The 25,762-nt window shown below is 39.0% G+C and overlaps 2 protein-coding genes across 5 annotated transcripts in view; both read right to left on the bottom strand.

Moving 5' to 3' along the window:
* Positions 1–4,672, bottom strand: part of TBC1D14 (TBC1 domain family member 14) — a 74,723-nt gene extending 70,051 nt beyond the window's left edge. The window contains exon 1 of one of the 2 annotated variants that reach the window (XM_032984460.2): positions 4,311–4,672. In XM_032984460.2, coding sequence (XP_032840351.1) covers positions 4,311–4,353 — 43 coding nt within the window. In that variant the 5' untranslated portion in view covers positions 4,354–4,672. The remainder of the gene's footprint in view (positions 1–4,310) is intronic. The other variant, XM_032984461.2, reaches the window with a different exon arrangement.
* Positions 4,673–12,047: 7,375 nt separating this feature from the next.
* KIAA0232 (KIAA0232 ortholog) overlaps positions 12,048–25,762 on the bottom strand; it is a 72,085-nt gene continuing 58,370 nt past the window's right edge. For all 3 annotated transcript variants that reach the window (XM_032984563.2, XM_042807600.1, XM_042807601.1), the window contains 3 exons: positions 17,854–17,935; positions 15,674–15,771; positions 12,048–14,701 (listed from right to left, as the gene is read on the bottom strand). In XM_032984563.2, the coding sequence (XP_032840454.1) occupies positions 14,522–14,701; positions 15,674–15,771; positions 17,854–17,935 (360 nt within the window). In that variant the 3' untranslated portion in view covers positions 12,048–14,521. The remainder of the gene's footprint in view (positions 14,702–15,673; positions 15,772–17,853; positions 17,936–25,762) is intronic.

Genomic DNA, 25,762 nt, shown 5'->3' with positions numbered 1-25,762 from the left:
CATATTGCTTTGGTTTCTTCACTCTGAAACACTCTGGACCAAGTGTGAACGAGTAAAGAATACTCCTCCCATCTTGCAAACAGCTTGCTTTCTAGACAGATACTTCTCCAGTTCTTGAAGCCAGGTCTCCTATTCTGAGTGTAGCACTTAAAGGTAGCAGTTGTCCTGTAGGAGATCCCTGCCACATTCTACTTTTAAATACCAAACACCACCACCCCTCGCAATCCCCACACCAAAACAAAACCCAGGCACCTCATTTGGGAAAACTGGTTCCTCCTAGCAGTTCCAAGTCACTGGCTGTACCTAAGCCCTGGCAAACACCAGGGTTTGTCACATCGTCCATTCTTAGATCTAAGCCCATCAATACACTTCAACTTTGTGATACTGACAGGCAGCAAGTGACAGAAAACACATTTCAAACGTATTTCACTAGTACAAACCAAAACATTTTCTTACACAAGTTTTTAGACACATGACAAGTTCATGAATCCAAACATACTCTGTATGCTATACCAACTCTTTAACTTACTACACAAATGCTATTCACTAGCTGATCTGACACTCCAGTTCAATCCACTCCTAAGTGTACGGAAAAGTCACATAGATGCAACCCTTGATATTTCATCTTTTAGACTTCTCCGGGGCTTTCTCACAGCCAACTATGTACTTCCTATCCAAACCAATCAATGCATCATTTGCCTAATCCTTTGGATAAGCAAGGTTTCAAACGCATTGTTTTGACTAAAAAGCTTGTGAAGATGTACACTGTTCTTATAGAGTTGCTATAGCAACTGTTCTTTTTTTAAATTACCATTGTTTGAAAAGTTGATATCCTCCGCAATTTAAAGTGATATCTTGAGATAGCTAGCACACTAACTGCAGACGTTATGAAACTCTCTATTCACTAAATTAAAACTGCAAGGGCCAGAACAAAAACAAAACCAAAAACAACAAACAAAAAACCTAAACAATGATCCCTGAATACAGGCAACAAAGTATCCTACTTCACAAAGTCAACTGTGACAGTCGAAGTGTACAAATATGACATAACATGGAGCATTAGATATAATTACTGTTGCATCTACTTGAGTCTCCTGCTCGGATTCACTTATTTTTCTAGCATAAGTCTGACTGTTTCCTCTTCCCAATGCTCACTCACCCCTTAATACACATTACATTGCTCTTTAAATCAACAGCCCACCCAGCCCCAGCATTACTCTAAAACATACACAGACACACTATGGAACTGTAATAAGCAAAAGTGTAGGCCTGTTTGCTTTATCACAATTCATACTTACTAACGCATCTAGAAAACGCAGCCCAGAAAACATACTACAGAATTATAATCAGCCAAGAATAACTTTCATAATGTTTGGGTAAACAACACAAGCGTGTCTCATAATTAATTCCTCCAGTGACTGCCTTCACTTCTGTTCAATGATTTTCCCAAGTAGCAGCCAGTCCTTAGTTTAACTGCATGGCTCTTCTTGACTAAGCTTACAAATGCTAAATATTCAAGTGGCCTTGGAAGAGCCAGTAAATAAAGCAGCTCAAAAGGCCAAGCAATTCTGTTAACAAGAGAGTTCAAAGAGAAATGAAAATAAACGTGAGGTAGTGAAGCTATTTTAACTTGGCTTGGTATTTTTTTAAGCAAGAAATTTAACAGGTAAAGATCCTTTAAATGGGCAACCAGCAAATGCAGAAATATATAACAGCTGTAGCTTTCTGGAGCAAATTATGCAATAACAAGCTACAAAGGTTTTACACAGTTCAGCAAAACTGTGGGAAGCTTTGAAGTATACCCATCAAGGGCTTTAAATGAAAACTTGAGATGTAATCACCTGTCAAAAACATACATGAGAACTCCTTGATTCATTTTGCATTAGGTTGTTGTAGCATTGTTTTTAAGAATGTAGTGAAGTGATATTTATACTCCTCATTTTAGCTGCCTATCTGCTTAGCGCAAAGTCTGACAACTGAGGTCAAACATTTTAAGTATCATGTGCCCCCATACTAACTTCCTTTCATAAATAATTTATTTACATTACATTGTAACATTATCATCATAATAAACATGGTGTTATTAAAGTATGAGTAATATAATAAACTATTGAGAAAGAATAAGCAACTTTGCAAAACATTCATAATCCCCATGGTTTATTTAAATATATTATCATTAAAAAAAAAAAAAAACCTGGTATTTGTAAAGTCTTGATATCCTATGTTTTACAGGAACCATAATCTCGTAAAAGTGAATATCCCAGAAGAAAGATAACAAGGGAAAGTGAGATAGGAAAACACAGATGTCAGAAGTGGCAATGAGAGGATAAGTACACATTAATTACTTGTTAACTCTTCCAACATGAGCGCTGAGGGGCACCAGATAATTCTGAACCTGTCTACAAAACTAACATCAGAACGTAGCAATTCATGCAAAGTGTGGTTGAACTGCTTAACTCCTTGCCGCAGTACACTGTGGATGCCAGAAGTTTACATGTAAACTCGGGGAAGAAAATTTCACTGAGGATTCCTAAACAACACGCCCTCTCACAGGTAAATTCTTCTGACAGGTGGAGTTTTGGTCCATCCCAGTATGGCTGTCCATAGGGCCTCACATTCCCCAGATTCTGATCATGGCATGCAATAATGCGTGTTCTGACAATAACCAAAGGCTTTAAAACAGATTTTGCCTTTGCATATCACTCAACCACACGGAGGGAACAAGTCATATTTGATTATAATTTCTCATATCTAGAATAAAATGGCTTTTTAACCCATTTTATTGTAAAATTTAAAGAAACTTAACAGCAGTGCCAAACCATATGAGTAAAACAAGTATCAGAAAGATGCCAATTCAAGCCATCTTCTTCCAAGTTTTCTGTGAATTGCAATGCAATTTAGGCAACGAGCTTGCTTAGAAGGAAAGGTAAGACAACTATCTACAAAACAGGCTTTATTTCTTCTTGCCTCACAGGAACAAGAAGAGGAATGGGTTTCATATACCACTCAGTTTTCAAAGAGTTAACATCTCGATTGTTATCACACATCTTGTCTCTTCAACACTTACCTCTGCCAGCATTTTTTTTTTTTAAGTTTTTAAGAGCAAGGAATTTCCTCAATTACGAAGTTGTAACTTTTTTTTTTTCTTCTTAAAGGAAAAATATTTCTTAAAAAATTTAAGGGTTTATATTCTCCATGCATTTGACAATATTTTTGTTGCATGTACCAAAAAATATATTGCTGCTAGCAAGTGCAACTGCAGGTGACCTCAGTGCACAAAAGCATCAAATCCAGTTTTGTTTATTAAACATCTCTTGGTTCAGATTGTTTATGTTCATGTTCTAACAGCCACAGCATTGCCAACAGTGAAGAAATCCTGAGGCCACAGAAGTCTAGCTTTTGACAAAGTGCAAGATACAGCCATTAAAGCTACATACATAAGCACTGCCACAACTTTAATGGCAGAAAGAAACAAGTTGGGATTTTTTTTTTTTTTTATTAAGAAGTCTTTTATCTAACTCCCAGCTGGCACCCTTCACGAAGCGTGAGCTTTACAAATCCGGCTTCTGAGCAGAGCGCTTGGGAGAGCGATCATAAGTAAACTATTCACTACTTCTCCACTTTATTGCTATGTCAGCCAGGCAATATAAATGAGTCACAGTGTTCTTCTAAAGCCTCTGCTCCAGAAACAGTTTACATGGCTTTTTTCCTTTGTGCACCAATATTACTGAAAAAACCCGAGGGCATATTAGATTAGCAAGCAGCGTCGGGAGAACTTCAGCTAATGTTAGCTGTAGTTTTGTTTGGTCTTTGGGAATCGCCTAGGAGACTCTGACTAGAAAGAGAGGCAGCGAGAGAGATAAAAGTCGATTTTTTTTCCATGTGCTTTGAGGCTGGCCCGACACTGCGAAGGTTTCCTAGCTGGTGGCCTTAATTTAAAAAAAAAAAAAAAAAAAAAAAAACTAATGCCCTTCCCCAAAGCCTTGAGGAAGCAATGCTCACCCCCCCTCTGCGGTCTTTAAACCACTCGGCGAAGACTCCGGCGGCGCCGCGCCGCTCCTCTAACTTTTTAAGGTGGCCACGGCCGGGCCCCCCCAGCAGCCGCCCCCGCAGCAGCGGCCGGGCCCACCCCACCGAGCCCCTCACGGCCCACCCGGGGCACTGCTCCTCCTCACCCCGGGCACTGCTCCTCCTCACCCCGGGCACTGGCCCTCAACCCGCCAGGGGCCGCCGAGCCCCCCCGGCGCACGGCAGGGCTGCAAGCCGCCGCCCGAAGAGGAATGAGCCACGCAGAAACTTCGACGCCTCACCAGGGTAGCGCTGCCCTCCGTCACTCTCCTCATGCTGGGCCATGCCCGACCCGCCCCACAGCTGCTGCTGCGGGACTAGGAGGCGGCCGGCGGCTGCGGCAGGCGGTCCATGTCGCTGCCCGGTCCCCGCGGGGGAGCGGCGGGCTCAGCCGAGGCGAGGCGGCGCGGCCCCCGCCCGCCGGGCGCTGTCTCCGCGCCGCGCAGGGCCTCCCATGGCGCCCGCCCCCGCGGCGGGCACGGCGCGGTGCAGCGCGCACCTGGCTGCGGGCGCAGCGGCGGGCTTTGCCAGCGGGACAGGTGCCGGGCTCCTCCCGGGACGCTCCAGCCCACCACGACTCCGCTCCCTTCCCTCCCCTCCCGCCGCTCCGCTCCGCTCCGCTCCGCTCCGCTCCGCTCCGCTCCGCTCCGCTCCCCCTGCCCAGCGCGGCGGTGAGAGGCGGTACCCGCCGGGGAAGGAAACGCCTGCGCGGCGGGGGGCGGGGGCACGGGGGGAGGTGGCCGCCATTTTGAATCGCCTCAGCGCGCCTGAGGGGTGTGTGTTGGGGGGTGCGGCTACCTCAGCCGCGGCGGAGTGGCCCTGGGGAACGGCACGGGTTGAAGAGTGGGTGAGCTTTAAGTGAGAGCGCGCCTTCGGAGAAGTCGGGCGCTGGAGCGGAGCCCCTCTTTTGCTCCTGGGAGGCTGCCGCCCGCCCTGCGGTACTGCTGCTGGCAGCGCGGGGGGCCGGGGCGGCCGGCCCTGCCCGCTGGTGGCCTTCGAGGCGGGGGAGCGGGTCTGTGTCGCTGCTGCCTGTGTGTTCCCGGCTGTCTTTAAAAGGAAAACAAAATCTGGTGGGTTTTTTTAAGTTTGGACTGCAGAAGGTCTGGGGCATCAAGTGAATGTGCATCCTTAGCTCTGTGGAACTGACCCGTAATGCCAGAAGTGGAAGCTCTACGGTGTCAACTAGTATGTTGGATTGATCTTAACGTTCTCCTGCCTTACATCTCAGAGTGCTCCCTTCTGGCGTTTGCATAGCGAACCTATCATGCACACCCTTTCTGTCCACCCCCATGCTAAAATCAAAGGAGTTAACGAGCAGGCAGTACCTTACAGGAACAGCGCTCTCATGTTTCCTTACCGTCTTTGAAACACTGCTTATTTCTGCAGAGGTCATAAGCGTTTTGCACCTAGGCTCAATAATAATGTCTCTAGAATGGCAGTAAGATAAAGCTGTACCATCATCTTAAGTACCAGCCACTCATCACCTCACACCTCTTATGTCTACCCCGAAGCTGGAAGTGTGAGTGCAGCAAATGCAGACATTTCTGTTAATGTAATTAGTTCAGTATCAAAAAAAGCAAACCCATGATTATTCAGGCTTTGATATGGGCAAGTAACGTAAATAAGTTGCAAGAGGCTGAGGTAAACTTGTGTGAAAGTACTTGCCACCATGACCCCATTGACACCAGTTCCATGCCATCAAGATGAGAATTAGATCATTATCAAGATGAGAAGTAGGCACTGAAAACCTACCATCAACCAAAAATGACACCTCTGCAGATGCTTTCTGTGACTGGGTCAGAGACTGATAAATATCAGCATTTACTCTGCTGGATTTCTAAAAAAGCTATCAACATAAAACAATTAAGATTTGCACTAATTTCTCCGTATCTTTCTTCGAAAATCAATACAAACTCTGCAAGACAGCTTCTGTATTAAAAGGTAAATAAAAGCAAAACAGCTTTGAAACACTATAAAACTTGTTTATATGCAAGAGACATACTATTTTGGAGCATATGCTGTTACGAATTCCTTTTTCAGTATTAACATTTTCCTTCTGGTTTTGAGTAGGAATCAGTTCTGTTGGAGCAACCAGAAGACTGTATTGCCATCACAGTATCACCAAACTTGGGTCAAGGTTGTTAGGTTCCTAAAGTAAATAACAGAATGGAAATACAGTCATGAATTCTGTAAGTCTGCAGTGTCCTCAAAGGAAATAATGATGCTCCTATCTTTGTAATACTATTTAGGCTGAAAAAACTATTAGAAGAATCTGCTGCAGGAGATCTTTCATCAGTAGTAGAAAGTAGAGTACAGGAAAAAGTTTTAAGTCACACAAGGAGTTAGGCGCTTAAACACTTTTTGAGTCAGCAGTTATTTAAGGATAGCATTTTGCCTAACAATCATAATACCTTTGAGATCCCATTCCAAGTGATTTATTTTAGTGGGTATTTTCCATTTCTAACCCACAGATCACTTCCTATTCAGCTGGTAGGTTTTTTGATACCCACTCCCAACAAAATTCTTACTGTTCTTTGCACTGAAGAACAGAACCAGGGTCCCAATGTGCTAGGCAGTGTGAAAATACCAGGGTGAGCCTCAAAACGTTTACAGAAAACCACAGCCTAGTCAATATAAAAAAAAAAAAAAAAAAGATATTCTTTATTGCCTGTGAGTGACTGTAACTCGTGGAAAAGGGTAAATAGCATTTCTGGTTGTTGTGAGCTATTAGCAAAAGTTGATTTTTTGCATTAGCAGTTATCATCAGTTCTGTTAAAGCCGCCTCCATCTGAGATAATGTAGTTTCTGTCTGTGAGCATTGTGCATTATTATTCCTCTATATTGGTTAAAGCTGAAGGGCTGACATTATATAACTAAATACAGCATCACACCGGTAGCTGTCCTGGAAGCATGGCATGTCCTGATTACTGAAAGGAAATAGGTACTGAAGTATAAATGCATAACTAAATGTAAAGGGGACCTTTAGTGCCTTTGTTTTTCAGCAGTGCAAAACTGAAAGTTCATTCATAAGGGCATGCTGAGAAATCAAGTCTTCCTGTTCTAACAGATGGGTTCTAAGTAAAACTTCAAAAGGATGGTAAGTTAGTTGTGGCACTTACTCAGTGTAGTTATCATCAGTCTTCTGCCATTGATTCAGAGTCAGGTAAAGCTGTAAACCTGTAAAATACTCTAATAATAGATCAGTGCTAGAGAATTTCATTTTTTGGAAAACATTAAATTCAAAAGCTCTGTCATACGTGCCAGCAGGATTTGATACACCAGTTTTATGGTTACTCTGCAAGAAAGCATGAAGAGTTTGTGCTCTGTTCTGCCTCACTAATTTCTCCAAAATACACTACATATGAAAAAAGTATGCAAAGTCCTTCCTTTGCTCCTTTAGAGTTAAGGAACAGAAACGCAAGCTTCCCTCATGCTTCTTATGTGTGCAGATGTGGGAAATCATTCTCTGCTTAGGCTTTCAGTTCTGTTTTGAAGCTTCAGCAATTTTGTAATTGATACAACTTCTAATTTAATTTTTTTTAAGAACTAGATGGGAACATCTAGATTGAATTTTCATTCATCAGAAGCCAAGTATGACGCAAGCAGCTTTCAGACAGCCAAACTGAGCTTCATTTGAATTGGCTGTGCAGCTCCCTACCCATCTTGAGGTTAGTAATTCTCTGTCATAAACTAGAAGACATTTTGATACACTATTTTTTTCTCTAGTAACCAAAGATTTGCATATTGTGAAGGTACAGCTGTTTCACATTACTGAATACTAGCTGACCAACAGCTCCTGCCTCCACTTCCCATCATTTAACTTAGTTTTAGCTCACACAAGCAAGAGTGTAGGTGTATTAAGTGTAGCAAGTGATGGATAATCTCTGTTACCATCTATCATGCCAAGAGACAAGAAAGTGCTTTCTTGAAGGTAAGTGTTAGAACAGAGATGAGACGATCTTTTTCCTCCTTGCTTTACAGAATTACTTGTATGTATGGTAAAGTAACGAACGCATGTCTTATGGCACAGGAAAAGGCAACAATGAATGAATTCACATTTCTACTGACTTGTAGCAATCAGCAGGATGATGATTTCATCAGAAATACCAATCCCTCACAAGCAAATGGTGATGTCTTTGACAAACTGAGAATACTCTTCTACTTCAAAGTTGTCAGAAATTAATTATGTTCACACAAAAGTAATATTTGTCTGTCTTTTGCACATCTGTGTTTGATAGCAGTCCATTTCCAGTTCAGCCACCATCTGCGCAACCATTCCAACTAGCAGCAGAACGTTTGTGCACCAAACCATTTTAATAGGTTTGGGATGAATCAGGAACAGCTGGAGAACATGCCATTCCATTCTCCCCAAAGGCTGCCTCCTCCTGTAGGTACTTAAACCTGATAAAAGATGAGGAGAATGAAGCCAGGTCTGTAACTGCAATTACTGTTAACCCTTCTGTTACCACTGGGTAAGGATAGACTTACATGATTAAAGTTCTCCTCTATGAGACAGCAAGAAAATGGTGAGCAGGAAGGGGGGGGGGGGGGGGGGGGGGAAATAGTGTGAGACTTTCCAGCACGTTTGAATTGATATTCCTGAAACATGATGCATGCAACTAGATTGTTTCTATTGCTGTCTACAAGCTGTTTAGGAAAGACATTATGAGTAATGTGAAGGAGTAAGACTACACAAACTAAAAAATGTTGCTACTTGTATTAATATCTCACAACTGCAGAATCTTCAGTGCCCATAAATAATTGCTAACAAAGCCTCCACGGTACTTCTGTTACAGATCTTCCTCATCACTAAATCATACCAGAGAAGGAAACAAGGTTTTTATTATGCACAGCTGCATAATGAAGTTGGGATGCTACAGCAGATTTATTCTCTTAAGCAAGCACAATTTAAATTACATTTCTAAAAGCAAATATACTAATTCTGTAACACAAAAGACATTGCACCCAACATATGGTAACCTTCTATTGGCGCTCAGTAGAAAAAAAAAAGAAGTGATGGACTAAAAATTGGTTGTTTAAAACTAGTAATGATGAATAAAACCAAGTAATGTTCAATTTGCGTAGATAACAGATACAACTATTATGTCTCTATAGATCTGCAGTGCTTCAAATAATTTAGTATTTTTGTATTGAATAAAATTATAGTAAAAATATCTTAAAAGCATGAATGGCAATTGAGATTTATTGAAGAGGACTTTGTTATCAAATAGATAATTGTTCCAGTCAAAAGGCTATGGGCTAAAACCCCATTGCAAAGTGAAGACAATTAAAAGCCAAACATCAATACAAAAATTAGAAGTTATGAAGTGTAAAAAAAAAAAAAAAGTAGAAGGGAAAAATCTTACCAAAGTGTATTAGAAACAGAAAGGATACTAACAGTCCTCAACATTCATTACTGCGTGAATAAAGTAACTGTGCAAAAAAGAAAAATTCAGTACCAATTCCTGTCCGATATCTGGAAGGGATGGGGCGGGCCCATCACAGCAGGTAGGGATTAATGAGGCAAATGACTCTTTGAACGATGAGCTTAAACCACCCACAAGTTGTATTTTTTTTTAATTACAAGTTTGGGATCAATAAAGGAAAAATTGCACAAGTTTTAATGTCCCGTAGGCAATCTAATGTTTGGCTTTTTTCCTCTGTAAACTATTAATCAATTTAATAGCCCTTCTGTATGTAAGCTGTTCCCATATGGAAAACAATTCAGAGAAATTTGGAGATCACTTAATTCCTTGATTTTCCCCTGAGGCAGGATATATGTATACATACTTGGATGATTAATGACATATTTGTCTGATCTGTTCCTAAGAATCTCCAATGGTGGAAGTAGCATCCCTTTTTTAGGCAGTCTATTCTAGTGCTTATATATTTGCTTTCAGTACTGCTACTGTACCACAGTGCCCTTTGCTCGGGCATTTCTGTGGCTATGAACAAGAAAAGCACTGAAATGAATATGAAAATATCCTCATCTATACTTTTTAACAGGCTTGATTGCTTTGATTTTAGAAGAAATTAAAGAATTTGAGACTGCTCAATTCTGTGATATAAGGAAAGTCGCTGCATCTGTGTCTCCGTTTCATTGTAGTAAGTAAAATAAGGTCTACACAGAAAGGATGGGCAGTTAAGCTTTCTTCATTCATAATTTCTGAAATCTTTATGTGAGAAGCAATTGTAGAAATATTATATAGCTGTTACTGCTGCTAATAAAAATGACCCTACATTGTACTGAGAGGGAAATAGAGATTTAGGACTGCTTTTGCACCTCACGTTCGTGGATTAACTGGATTCTGCAGTTCAAATACATTACAGTAACAGGTTCAGTTCTTCCAGAGCGCCTGCCCTACAGGAAGGCTGTCAGGTAGGAGAAGGCAGTGTACAGGGCAGTCTTCCATCTCAGTCTCTGTTGTCAGTGCATTCTTTATAGGTGAAGCCATACACAGCGATGAAGTAGGGCAGGGAAACCAATGTTTTGCCACCCAGTCACTTTTTCTCTGCAGCGTGCTGTCCCACTGCCAGCTCGGTCAGCTTTGGTTTTCCTTTTAATCCCATTATCATCACATTGGAGCGTAGAGGTAGCTTATAAAGTTTATAAGCACTTGCATATTATAATACACTTCAAGAGCAACTTGAACATGGAAAAGGGATCTTACTGTAGAAAGTTAAAATACACCAGTTAAGTCTCATTTGCCCAAAATCTCTGGAATCTTGTTATTACTAGTTTCACAGGTGATACAATTCCATGAGATGCTGTACGTGAAAGGTAGATAACAAAGTCGCTGGAGATAATATTTAAATGTGCTGGTTCTAGCAGGAAAAGAATGAGTTACTGTCAAGGAATCCTGGGAAGACTGGCTCTCCAGGAGCTGCAGGACCTTTCCCTGCATTTTCACTGCAGACAGCACTCCCCTGAAGTCAGTTTGACATGCATTAAAGCCTGTGCTACCACTGGCAGATGTAGTTGCTGCCTAGGATGATACAGTGGGTTTTGCATGACAGCAGCTTTGTTTACAATGGAAACTTAATTCTTTAGGATCTGTGGAGTTAATATTAATTCAGATAGAATAACTGAAAGGCCTGGCTGATTAAATTGAATTCTTTTATCAAGCATCTTCTATAAACAGAATGAAAATACACTAGTCCTTCTGCTGTATTTAAGAAATAATTAAAAATAATTTATGCCTTTGAAAGTTTTAGTTACCAAGTTTAAAGCATGCTAGATACCAATGAACAAAAGTATTCACCCAGCTGTTCTCCATTATTTCCCAAGTGTGTATTTATGTGTTGTTTTCATTGCACTTCTAATTTAGGTGAGTCAGAATCATTCTACACGGAATCCCAAGTCACTAGGGCTGTAAACATACAGCAACATAACGCACACCTCTCCAAGCTGAATGTAAGCTGTTGAAAACTGAGTCTTTGCATGCATTTTCTTGTCACAGATGCAGTTTTTCTAAAAGTACTGGCCATTTGGTGGCTGACCACAAGTTGAAAGCAGAAATAGAAGTCTGCTATTTTAGATCCCATAGTGTATAGAAGTTCTTTACCTGTTATGTGAGAGAGGGTCTGGATTTGCTCAGGTTGTTTTGTGGGGTTTTTTTGCTGTTTTTTTGTTTGTTTGCTTTTAAGAAGTCTCATGTTCTCTAAACGTGAAGTTGTCATTACAAACTAATTTTTGGAATGAGATTGATTATTTCTGTAGAAAATACCATAAAGTGGGAACTAAGCTTATTTTGTTTGCTTTTTTTTTTTTTTTTAAGGAACATATGCAGTGGATTTAATTCTTCTGCCTTATATTGAAAAAGAATAAAAAAACAGATTAAAAAATTATAGCAATGAAAACAACTCCCAAATTAGATACCTCATGCTATCTCTCCAAAATGTTTAATGCTTAACTGCCATGTTGTATCTATGTTATACACTTTAGCCAAAGAAAATGAACACGCACACACGCTATCCAATTGTCCTTTTATATTTTTATTCGGTGTTAAGTAACTCCACAAGAAAACAAAATCAGTTACTCTGGTGTACGTGAAATCAGAACAATACAACCACTTGAAGCAAAAAGTAGAAACAAATTTCAGCCCAGGAATGGAAAACTGATACTTCAGTGCTATGGATATGCAATGCGCTTCATACCACAGTGCGGTTCAGCGTATGCCAACCTTTAATGCTTTTGTTGTTGTTGTTGTTGTGTGTGTGTTTCTATCCATACAGAAAAACTAAAAACCACACTTCAACTCTCACTGAAAGCTTTAGTGCTTTAGCCATTAAACTATGAAAACAAGTAAAGACAATTTGTTATTGCCCAAGCTCAATATATGATTTTATTTTCCCCAAAGGTGCTGGAATTATTACATGCCACAATGTAACTATAAGCAACACCTTTGTTATTTTTGAGCCCTTTCTTACCAAAGAAGCAGCTCTAGCCAAAATTAACTGAGCTGAAGTTTGTGTTTGAAATATGTCCATTTGGTCATTTCTTGTTCTCGAATGAAGTTTTATTCCGTTCTTCACTGTAGTGATTTGAAGAATTTATTGTGTAAAGTTGTTTTTTTACTTTCAGGTTACAGTTAACTAGTTCTCAGTGCAGGTGCTAAACAACCTCTCAAGGAAGCTCCAGAAGAAAGTAAAATATATAAAAATCTATCCAAAGTCTGCAAATAAATTAAGAAAAGAAATTGTAAAGTGTCAAAAGAGTTGTATGAATACAAACCCTAGAACATAGTCTAAGAGGAGAACCAAAAGAAAGTCCCTGGGTAAGGACAAACCAAGCCAATTTTAAGTAAGGATCTCAACAAAAGTGTTGCACAAAAAATGGCATGGTTTTCCAACCACGTATTTAAATTCTTACATTATCAATTGAATGAAGGCAAAAAAACCCAGTTATACTCTGAAAACCTTTCTAGTACAGAACATATTTCAAAGGCAGTTCAGCTCACATTTCAAACAGCTATAGTTCTCATGAGGTTTATTGCCTGTCAAAAATAATGGTTAAGCTTTTCAAGTCAGTATTGGACTTTCTGCACTTCCTGATGTTATAGACATGCTGCTATTGTATAGACTAGTTAGTTGTTGTTGTTTTTTAAACTATGTGTTGGTAAAAACTTAGAATGTTTAGTTTTGCAAATATTGCTCCTCCTGGCTTATACATTTTGCATAATGTGTTAAAAGCACAAGGAGTTGATAGCCTTGTACAGATGCAACTTGACAATGTATTGACTTTCTAAGTTAACAAAATAAAATTTAAAAGCAAGTCACATAAAGCAACAATCACTACTGCAATCACACATGTATGTTGTAAGTCATCGCTTTCCCTACCCCCACCCACCACACACATAACTTGCCCCACACATTCTCTCAGAAACACAAAATGAACTACGAGATTTACTAAATTACAGCCACAACAGCAGCTAACTGCAGCAGCCACAGGATTTCTTTCAAGTGAAGCACTGACCCTTTGCATTTAAACATTGAACACTGAGCATTTTAGATAGTTTCAGTCATTCAGGCTCAAGTTCAGTAAGGGATGCTTTTGCAGGCTACATGAATGCCATCATCTGCAACAAGACAACATTCTCATTACTCATTACAAAATTCACAACAATCCACACATCACCCCAGTGGTTTATTATTTTTGGTGTTACTTTTTAAACTTCTGCCCCACATTGGCAAGTTGCTAAAAAGGACAAAAAAAAAAATAGGAAAAAAAAAAAAAAAAGGAAAAAAACCCCACATTGCCTCCATACCTACAAAAAATCCTTGGCTTCTCCAGTTAGCAAAAATACAAACCATGGTATCTTCAGTGTTGGTTTGCGGGAGGGGGGAATCATAGGATAGAAAACACAGTTTCTGTAAGTCTCTAAAGCACAACCCTGTTGTTCCTACTTCAAAGTTATGAGATTTACTGAATGAAGACTGGACAAGTCATTCATGCTTTTCTCCTGCATTCAGAAAGGCACTGATAGATTACAGTGTTAAGTATTTATCTCCCAGTTCTTAAAGAACAAAGCCTAATGTGCAGAAAGCTGAAGTCTCTGAATAGCAGAAGTAGTTGTAGACACTGCGATGCTAAGAAGATAGTAATAGTGGTAGGGCTACAGTTACGAATGAAAATAACTGCAATTAAGATGCAAAAAAGCAGTGGTACTACTAAGACAAGCACATGCACATCCATTCTTGATTTGACAACACAATCTAGTCTAGTTCAAATAGCCAAGAATTTAACAGTTTTTTGGGGGAAAGAAAAAAAAAATCTTCAACAGGACAGCTGTGTCCTCATCTATAAAATAAGCAAGAAGAGAAAGATAAATACACATCTGAATCCATTAACTGAAGAGGAAACTCAAGTTGTTGTTTTAGAGCTACAGACCCTCGGGAAGGATAGTTTTCCATCTCATGTTACTTTTAAATCATCTGTTCTACTCTGCAGTTTTTATAGTTGAGTTCGAGAAAAAAGCTCCTCCTCACACGGATCAACCCATTCACTTCCACCTTCTGAAGCTGTGTCTTCAGAGCTGGAGCTATCACTGGAGTAGATCTTCTTCCTGAAGCCATTTGGTTTTGCCTCAGCATTTATATCATCTGCACATCTTGCTTCATAAACAGAAGAAACCTAAGGATTTAAACTGACAGTGTTGATGGGGAACAATAAAGAATATGACTGCTTTTTTCTGGGCAGAGAGTTTATAAAGTTTTGCGGTTGTTCAAGAGAGATGTCACAATTACAGGGCCAGTCCTCCTCTTTCCTGACCTAGTCCACTATGTAGAAAGGACTGCAGAACAGCAGGAGAAAAAGGTGGGGCTTTTATTATTTTTCCCTATTCCTTAATTTTAGGATTTGCACAAACCAGCAAGAGAATCAAAAGTGAAGTCAGTTAGAATGCATTATTATCACAGGTCATGGCAGAAAATTACTGTAGAAGTTATCTTCAAAATTTGGTAGTAACTATTAAATACCAAGAAAACACAGCACAGATGTCACTGAACTTCAAGCAAACACAATATATTTTCAGCTGTTTCAGTAAAGCTATAGCAAGCATGTCACAGTAATGTAAATTTAAGTGCTTTCATCACTATAAAGTTTAGAAGTATAGCAGTAAGTGCACATGTACTCGAAATTTTTTCCCTACAGAAAAAGATCAGGGTTTTTTTGCTTGTAAGCAGGACAGAATTCAGCATACATTATATTTATGCCTTTAGTTACTTGTCCTTTCTGCCTCCATGGTGCACATCAGCCCACTCTACGCTTAGTGAAATTAGAAGTTGAGGAAAAGACAACTCATGTTTAAGACACACGACAAGCAAAAGCCAAGTGTTCCCAAAGGAAACCGAGTTTGCTTAACGACTAGAAGTGCATCTCTTTGTACAAAGGGTTGTACTCCCCAAACTACAACACTGAGGAGTTTTCTGAAGAATGCTCAAGACACACAGGAGACTGAAAAACAAAGGAAGGAAAGAAAAGCTTTTGAAGGTTTTTGTAGGAATTTCATTTGAGGCCAGACTGAAAACCGTGGTGGAAGATGTAGTAGCACAGCCTTATAAAATGAACAAAACAACGCCTCCCCCAAACCAATAACAAACTTACCATATTAAAATCTAACAGATGTTCATCATCATTGGATATTTCCTTTACATCTGCAAATTCTCCTACACCATTCTCTCCCTTGGCATTTGTATAACACTCTTACATTGTGTTTGTGGGGGTGTTTCAGAGGAAAAAGGAAGAAAAAACAGAATTGAAGAACACTGTTATTTACATTTAGCCAAAATGAAAGCATCTAGAGAAGTATTCTTGAAATTCACACCCTAAGCCATGTAAACTCTGTGCTTGTGGGAGATTTTATAGTCTGACATCCTTAAAAAGATAAGCATAATACTTTATGGAAGCTTCTTCACATCTTACCTGGATAACCAAATAATAATAAAAAAAAACAGAAGCTACTTAGTTAATGGAAGCATCTAAAATAGTAAGGTACAAAGAGTAAGAATTACTTTTTTATTAGAAACGCTCCAGTACATTTTTCAGTTCTGAAACTGCATGGTGCTCCAGATCATAACTATTTCTATACCCATACAAAATATACTGCAACAGCAGCCTGATCCTGACTGAAGCTAAATAAAAAGTTGATGTGAATGGCTGTGGTTTCTACTTACCAGAGTGAACTTCCATGTATAATATCAACACACATCCTATATATGGATCACATGCATCAATATCCATATATAAAAAATACTCATAAGAAAACTGGATACAGCTAAAAATTTGTGAAAGAATAACATTAACTCTGAGGATAAAGCTCTGGTTTTGTTAAACTTAGTCTAAAATAGGAAATCCTGGAACTATTCTACTTCACAGAAATTCTGCCACTGTACCAAGCTGGTTCTGGACATCATAGTATTTTACACTGTATATTCTGTCTTCCTCTGATGAAATAAGGTGGTGAAACACTTGCGTAATTATACAGGTTCACCAGCAGATGTCAGCAAAAAGATGAGACAATTCACTCACAGGAGTTCAAGGATTACTCTGTGCAAAATACATACTCAAGAGCGTGAGTCACTGCATTTACTATTAGACTAATAATACCTCTTCAATTATTACCATGAAAAAAACCCCACAACTTTATAAAAGCACAGTAAATATCTTTACTTTGTAAATACTGAGTATTTTTCTAATATGGGAGATTCTGTGACCAGTCCAGGAGGCAAATCAAAGTCCTGTAGGCATTAATCTATTCTGTGTGTGTGCATGTGCAAACACACTTCTGTAGTTGGGAGTGAAGTAAGTTAAGATGTTCTTGAAAGGAACCCAAACTGACCTAAACAGCCAAGTAAGGGCATGTAGGCACTGAGAATACAGTTTATTTGGTTGCACTTTGAGGTGCACTCAAAAAATAGTTCAGTAATAATTACTGACTAATCTCCCTCCAGATTATTAAGGAACCAGGTCTCTGATCGAAAGTTTATTGCACTGAGCCTCTGACAACAGAAAGCATCAGACAGCCTGTCAATTCAGTACATAGAATGTTCTCATTTAGCTTCTTCCCTTCCCCCCAGAAAAGGTAAATTGGTATGCAGGAAAAAAAAAAAGCTGTCTGGATTCTTGCCTGTCCACTGAAAACCTGGGCCTGGACCAGCTGTCAGATGCTATGAATTCCTGGGAGGCAATGGGGAGGGCTGGAAGCACACCTGCTTCCGCCTGTGAGCAGCCTGCCTACCAAGACTGGACTTACTCTGCGTGGGGCAGAAAAATTTCCAGACTGTCACTGTGAAAGGAGTGGCCAAGAGGCCACTTCCCAGCTTGAGAGAAATTCCACACATTCACTGAATAACTGGCATGTTATTTATGCAAACCCATAAAAGGTAATTATCATGTTTCCACATTCTTATAAAATTAGCTACCTAATAAGTATTATTCAGGTTAAAACATATTTTAAAATGTAATAAAGAATTTTCAGAGTCAGAGATTAATATTCTGTGTACTTAATTCCAGGCTCTGGAATTCAGTAAATTTGCATAAACATTAAGACTATTTTTAAAGTACTTTCATTTTAAAACTGTTTAAAAGCATGCTAGAAATTTGTTACAAATGCAACTGAAGCATCCTAATTCTCTCTTGGAATTTATTATGGAAGTTTACTGTTTTTTTTAAAAATACAGATGGTAGTTCCGATTCATCTGCAGCAATTCCAATGCGTAAGAAAGAGCATTTCATTCTAACACAGCTGCAACAGAAAGTTAGTTCAAACAGGCTTAGCTTCTTACCTTCACACTGTGATGCAGGAAAAAGGGGAGAATAGAGCGCCTTTTCCCACCAGCATTGCTTTTCCTGGCTGCCACTCATTCTCTGCAGATTAGTATTCAATATAGGAAAGTGTTTAGACAATAATCATGCTTCATTATGCCATAAATAATATACTTACATGTAAAGGAGGAAACTCTGGTATTACAACCAATTTATTAGATCTTAAAGTCACACTGTTCAATTTCTAATACTAATGGGAAAGGACTCTCAAACTATAGTACACCATCCATTATCTGAACTCTTATAATCAATATGAACTCCACGCAGGGGCTCATACTCTGTTGATATAGAGTTGTGTAAATCTAGAACAAAAATATGAATTCCAGCCCTACACTTTATAATCTAAGTATAAAACATGAGAGAACGGATGGCTACCCAAGAGATGAAAATAGAATGAAACAACATTAGTTAACATAACAAATAGTTCAGTGTAAAACAAACAGAAACAAAAGCAAACAAAAAGCAGCAAAGTTTAATGTTTAAAGTAGTACCATTACCATCAATGCGATAACATAAAATTAAACTACAGAATTAATGTGTCAACATGAGGAAAAAATGGTTATGAGGATGATTAATAATTGGTCTTTATGCTAAAAATAATCTCAATCTACTCAATGAAGACGCTTAAATACTGCCCACCACTACTATATTTTAATGCTCACTTAAGTGTACCAGAGCTCTTTCCTTATAAAATTAACGGTCATGGCTAAAACATCAAAGGCTTGTCACAACAGACATGCCTCTAGTTTTATAACTGCACCTGTGGTAACCCATTAACCTTCAAAAGATGATGCCAGATAGTAATATCCCTATAGATATCAGACAGAATGAGTCAAAAACAAACTATCATGCAACTCGCCACTAAAAACCAGTAACAAATGAGTTTCAACACTGAGTTTCTTTCTATCCGGTTTCCTCCTCTGTAAACCTGAGAACATTTAAGCATGGAAAATTAACGAACCTCCTTTTGTTCCTCCTGAAGTTATTGTAGAACTACAAATCTGTAGAATCTAAACTTATAAATGCTTATTACTTAATAAACAAAAGTCTCTCCCAAACCAGCTGAGCAACTCAGGAGAGATGTATTCAGAAGCACATGCCAGATTAAACTTCTTTTTTTTCTTGTGAAATACTGGTATGCTGAATATCGAATTTATCCATTGTGGTTTTCTCTCCTAACAGTCCTTTTGGAACCACCCTCCAAAAGCTCAAACCCCAACTCCAGAAAAGGGAGTTCTCAGAATGCTAAACCTTAGTTAAAGAAAAAAGAAATAAGAGAAAAAACCACAGTCAGCCCACCAAGGAAGCTCAAGCATATTTGAAGCAGGACTCAGTAAAAATTACGTGGATTTACAAATAAATTCAATCATGGAAGCCTCACTCTGCTGCTGGCTATAGATTGAGGCACCTAAACTCCACAGGCACAATGCTTTATTAACTTCAAAGTTTCCCACGTCACTGGTGTCACACCTGCACTCATATCTGCACACCCAGTAAGCTGGATGAACCACAGCCAGTCACAAGTGAAGCCAGCTGGAGTCTGGCAGGGTATAACATGCTGCAGTGGTCTTGCTTCCTGGGCCAAGTCACCATCAGAGCCTACGTATCTGCTTCAGGGTGGCTCAGTGACTGAACTGATGCTGGCTGCAGCTGCATCAGCTCCCGTGTCCCTCCGCCTCTGCCTCGCTACCAGGAGTTAGGGAAAGCCAGACACAGCTCCTGGCTGAATGCAGAGGCAGCCCAGCAACACCTCACTCAGCTCAGACCTGACCCTCTTGCCCCCACACTGACCCTTGTGGAATGACTTGTGTTCATTTCTAAACCACCATGAAGGTCAGATGTATAAAGCAAAAGGACAAATGTAGAAAGACCCGCTATCCACACTAAAGCCAACTGGGGGTTTTGGTTGGGAGGCAGTGGAGGGCACAAGCTGATGCCCATTTTATACATTCACTGACGAAAACCATTTTTTCCTACATTTGTTTAGATGTTTACTATAATTGCATGGTCTGTCAGCATGAAAATGTCTGTGACCTAAAAAAATACTGCCAACTAGTAAATACAAAATACCAACTCCAGAATAGTGCCACGACTCTAACTTCCATTGTTGTCTTTCATTGGCTCACATTTGTTCCGTCCAACATCATGTTATGTCTGTTTTCTCAAATGAACCTTCCTAAGAACTTCATACAACAAGCAGGGCTGTCCACTTAGGTCTTTCATCTAAAATTTCAAATGAAACCTCTGGTATACAAAAGAACAACCATTCCTTGCAAACATCAGTACAAATACATTCTAAATGAATAAAATCAAGTATTAGGGGTTTTTTCAACCAAAACCAAAATGCAGTGCTGCTTCAAAGATCAAATTGGAGTGAAATAACTCCATAATCTGGCTGAAGTAAAGCAGCTAATATTAAGTAGAGATTTTGTGAGCTTAAGTGGGTAAAAGCCATTTCAAACAGTGTATTTGATACCCAGCGTCATGATGGAAAAGCTATTCAATGTTTTAAGGATACAACTGACTAAAAGGAAAAACAAGGAGACAAGTGATTGTTTCCTACATCATGAATGCCATTTCCTACAGCCAACAAGATTCTTCCTCACCTCTTCCACTCCTGTATTTCAAATAAAGCAGCCAAGAAAGCTTAGTGTTCTACACAGTTTTATTGTATTGCTGCTTTCTTCACAAGACTGCTATGGACAGCAACATCAAATTCATTAGCTGATGAGGCTGTATTGCAAGTATGCAGCAGAATATCGTATTATGTTGATCTGGGGAAAAGGACAAGCTGCTTTGGTGAACACGCTTCAGACTGGGGAGCTGGGCCTACCAGAACAGATGCCAGGGAGGAGCATTTTACTCTTGTGCTCATGTAAATTGTTCCACAGCAAGGAATGTGTCCAACACCATGGTTTTCAACTGTGACCAGTAGGCAGACTGATAAACAGCACATTGGAGTGGTACTGTTGGTTTGCTGACAGAGCTGAAATTTAACTGTTGGTTCTGTATGACAGGATACTAAGCCAACTTCTAGGAATATCTCCGACAGGGACATTTAGGCAGGTGAGAAAACAACTACCAAAGTTGGGAAAGACCAGGTCTAGAAGTATGAAAGCAGAATTCAACAAAAAGACCAATCATATGATAAAATGATACTGGTACTGCCACATCTGCAATATGAGGTTTTATTAACCAAATTATAAGTGTGCAGATGGAAAAGCCAAGGAACAAAAGGTAGGAGAAATTCTGGAGGGGGTGGAGGGTGGGGTTCCATCCACCTCTCCTTACCTATACAGATGTATTAAAAAGGAAGTGCATGTTGATAAATTAAAAACAAACAAACAAACAAAAAAACCCCACCACAAACCCTAAAATATTTATTTTATTTTGTTACATACATATAACTATTTCTACTCAGGTAAGAGCTTGGTTGCTCATACAAGTAGCTCAATAAGAAATTACATCATTCTTCTTGGCAGAAGATAATATAGTTTTATTTTGCAGCCTCACATAAATCTCTCAAGAGACCATTAATTCTTACTTCAACTTAATTCTTATTTTAGCAACAGTCTGCACAGGGGGGCATATTAGTACAAATTTTTTTTGCTGTTCCTAAACTAACAATTTTGTATGAGGTAGCAATCATTTTTGTTGATTTCCTTGCTTCTATCACAAGTTTTTCCCGACAGTTACAGACATAAGTCCACAGCAAGTTCATATGGCAGATTAGTCACTTGCTAGTTGGAAAAGCTATATTGGTCAGAACTTCATTCTTCAAGCAAAATTGATGCAAAGCATCATCTCAGAACTGGGGTCTACAATTTTTAAGGACCCGCTGACTGAAAGTCTTGAAAAAAGGGTACTTTTTATGAAAACGTTTATTAAATTTTCCAGCTACCCATCTAAATAGCTGTTATTTTTCATTTAAATTGCTGTTATTTTTCATCTAAACTTATATGTCTTTCAGGATGGCCTTCAGATACTAATTTGTAAACACCAGCATTAAGTATGTCTACTCTTCCAGAATGCATGCTGACAAAGATTGAGGCAGTGACAAGAGTTTTTCAGAATCTGAACAGAATAAGCACTAAAGCCCCATTGTGATCAGAATATTATCTGAAGTGTTATGACTGACAGTTTCATAACCAACCACAGAAAAAATAAAAGTCATATTAACCCATAAGTACAAATTTCCTTGAACCTGTTCTGCAAACCGTAACTATCAGAAAGAATACAAGAAACACATGAATAATTTTCAAGTCAAAGCAGCAATGAGCCTATTGAGTCCCATTCTAAAAGACCAGATCCTGATTTCAGCTCATCAGATGCCCAGGGAAGATATATTTAGCTCGAGAGCTGGTCACAAATGAACAAATGGAGCCAAGTCTAGACTTTAGATTCTGAAAACCTATTTGGCAGTCACCTAATTCTTGAATTTCACTGAAAAGATGTTTAAGGGACCCTGTGAGATCATCCGGTCTCTTGAACAAAGATGGAATCAATTTACAATGCACTATTCCTACACACTAACTGCCTTCAAGACAGAATTTCCACTGCTTCCCTAAAAATAATTACGCCTTGCAGTAAGCTCATTTTCTGTTTAGAATTATTTTTCTTCAATTTCCCTTGCATCACATCCACTTCCTATGTGTTTACAAGAGTCTACAGGACAAATACAGCTCTTTCCTTATCTCCTGTAAGTGTGAACATGGCTTCTGCAAAACTGCTGGGTTTTTCTTCAAGTTTCTCTTTTTTTTTTTTTTTGTGTGTGTGGGGGGGAGATAAAACAACCTCAGTTCCTTGACTCTGTTTTCAAAAGTAGTAATCTTTGTGTTACACTCCTCAGAACCTCTTTCTTGATACAAGGTAATGGGAGCTGAAACCAGTACTCCAGCAGAAGGCTTTCCAGTTCCAGCTACAGAGGAGCAATTACTTCCCCTCTTACAGAAGGGCATTACTATTTATATATCACAATGTTCTTGTCTTTTGCAGTGTGTCATTCCTGATTTATGCTCAGCTTATGACCTACTTGAAGATGCTTCTGTTACACATAATTTCCTCACCTGCCACTGCTCACACTGTTTATGAATAGGATTTTTATTTTCTTTAGAAGTTTGCATTTTGCATTTGTCCCTGCTGAATTGCATATTATTTCTCAGACCATTTCTCCAATTTAACAACCTTTTGATTCTAATCCTGTGTTCCAGAGTAACTGCAGATTTTCCCAGTTTGATATTGTAAGGGATTTTCATAAACATCTATTTTACACCCCAGACCAGACAAATTAATCGTCTCCCTTGTCCTCTAGTAAGCCACTGACTGTTATTTTGAGAGTGCAATCTTTTTGACAAACCAACACTTAGAAACATTCTCAGTTTCTTGTGCATCTGTGCCATTCACAGTTTTAAACACTTTATGGAATTTAAGAGTCATACGTAATACCCCAAGTTCCATTTTCCTCTTTAAAAAGATGGAAGTGTGTTTGCCTTTTATATATTTTCTATCTTCTGTGTGTTCTCAAACAAGTATTCTACTAGACTTTTTTCAAATTAGTTGCGGCTCCTCATGATAGTTAGCTGAATACTCCTATGACTAGCTGAAACAGCGTGATTTATCTGGACTACTCCTTCACTTAATTGTCTTTTTTGTCAACAATTTAAACAATGACAAAAAAATGCACTAAAACAATACCTTTCTGACATCTTTTCATAACTTTCCAAGTGTGTTAGTTCTGTCTCTCAGAAATATCCTTCAGTCATCTTTCTGTTTCTGATTTACTTCTAGGACTTTCAGGTATACCAAATCTTTGTTTTATTGGCCTCAAAGCTTGTTTTTTTCCCCTCAGTTTTTATACTGTCATTGTGACCTCTATCTTTTTAAGGTCCTTCTCATACAAGATCCTTTCACCCTTCAAAATCTCAGCAAATTCGTGTCCTATTGATTAGAAAGTTAGAATCTTTGTAGCTTTCCATCATCTGCCATGATCAGCATGTATCAAGAACTATCTGGACCAATTCTTTCTAAGGTAGCCCCAAAACTAATCTCTCTTTTACAATAAAGTCCTCTGCTTTGTATTTGGATGATTCTACATGCTCTTTCTTGATTTTTCCAATTGATTCTCCTGATTTTAAGGCACAATGCAGACCCCTCTGAATTCTGTTTCCCTCTTATCACTACCTAGGTTTATGGCAGGTTATCTCCTGCACTACTGACCTCAGAACCACTGTATGTAAGGCAGCCCTCTTCCCTTCCCCTCTTGCCAGCCCTTCCTAGCAGAGTTACACACTTACACTGCACTACTCCAGTCAAGCACAAGTACCTCATCAGATCTATTAGGCCAAATAAAAATTAAGAACCATACACACTTATGTTTTTTTCCAGTAGAATTTCCTCCTCTCCAAATGCACTGTCCTAGGCATGTTCAGACCTTAAAAGTTTGGTACCAATCCCAACAAAATCCAAAAGTCCCTTTATCTATCTCAAGGACTCAACAGGTTAAGCATTCTTAGGGCACACCTCTAGATCAGAGCCCATATAAAATTTGTTGATAAGAGATTCAGCATTTGTATATACAGAGATCATTAACTGGACCAGATTGTGTACTTACCCATGACTCCACAGCTAAATGGTAATTTCTTGTCTTGTTTTGATTTGGGTTTGGTTGGTTGTTTTTTTGTTGTTTTTTTTTTGTTTGGTTTGGGTTTTTTTGGTTGGTTGGTTTCGGGTATTTTTTTTGGGGGGGGGGGGGGAGGAGGCAGAGGGGGAATGTGGGGTTGCTGGGGTACTTAGGGTTTTGTTTCTTTGGGATTTTTTTTTTGTGTTCTGTTTTGTTTTGAATCTGAAGGCTAGGTATATAATTATCACTCATTTTTGAAGAACCAGAGGAGCTAATAGCAAATTCCTGCTGCAAAATATGCTATAATTCTAAAAGAAGTGCTCTAATATAGAAGGTAAGAGGGAGGAAACTGAACCAGATTCTCATACAGTCTTATAAATAGGAAGTACTCAAAGATGTGTGCTTGCACAGCACGTACATAATTCGTTATGTAATGCAAACCAGAATGTGTTACTATTACACTGTGGTCTACATTAGTATTTTCATATCCATTATTTATGCAAAAATACCGGAGGTACCTCAGAACACAACACAAACTTTATGTTAGACAGTAGTAAGTTAAACAGTAACTTCTTGTCATAAGTCAATAAAAGGAAGCACAGAAGTTTCATTTAAAAACATTCTTTACAAATATTGATGTATACTAATCAGACAACTCCATAGCATCTGTTCAAGTTAAAACTCTTTTTCCTATGCATGTACATGTGGGGTGTCCAGGAAGAATGTTTCTCTTGAACTGTTCTAATTTGAGGTATTTGGTATTGATTTTGTTTAATGCTCATAAAATAAATATCATCACTCTTTAAAGAAAAAAGTTCACACATGTAAGGCACACTTGCATGACATTTGCACCCCTTCTGGCATGATACAGTCATCATCTTCACTGATTAATGTTTACCTCATAACGAACATATTAAAATTGTTTTAATGCTTAAAAGACCTTCTTCTTTTACAGATAGACTTAGCTACAATAATAAATTTAGATAAATGTTCTCAAGCCAAAAAGACGATTATCTTCAGATGAACACTAATGGCTCTCAGAAGAGCCCAGAGTGTGCACACATCTTTTGAGACATGCTAGATACAGGAGGACTAGTTAACCCAGTCTTTTTGAGATTAGGTTGTACTCAGGCCCTTCAAGCCTCCTAGGAAGAGCTTAACTGCAAATCAAATTGGAGTCTAGACTGCTGAGATGGTTGTTGGCCTTTTGTACTTCTCAGTGGCTTATAATTTTGAAGCTATGAAAATGC

This window comes from Tyto alba, unplaced genomic scaffold (assembly GCF_018691265.1).
Source record: "Tyto alba isolate M040663 unplaced genomic scaffold, T.alba_DEE_v4.0 Super-Scaffold_6, whole genome shotgun sequence".
NCBI classification, from domain to species: Eukaryota; Metazoa; Chordata; class Aves; order Strigiformes; family Tytonidae; genus Tyto; species Tyto alba.
This window is presented reverse-complemented; position numbering and strand designations above follow the sequence as displayed.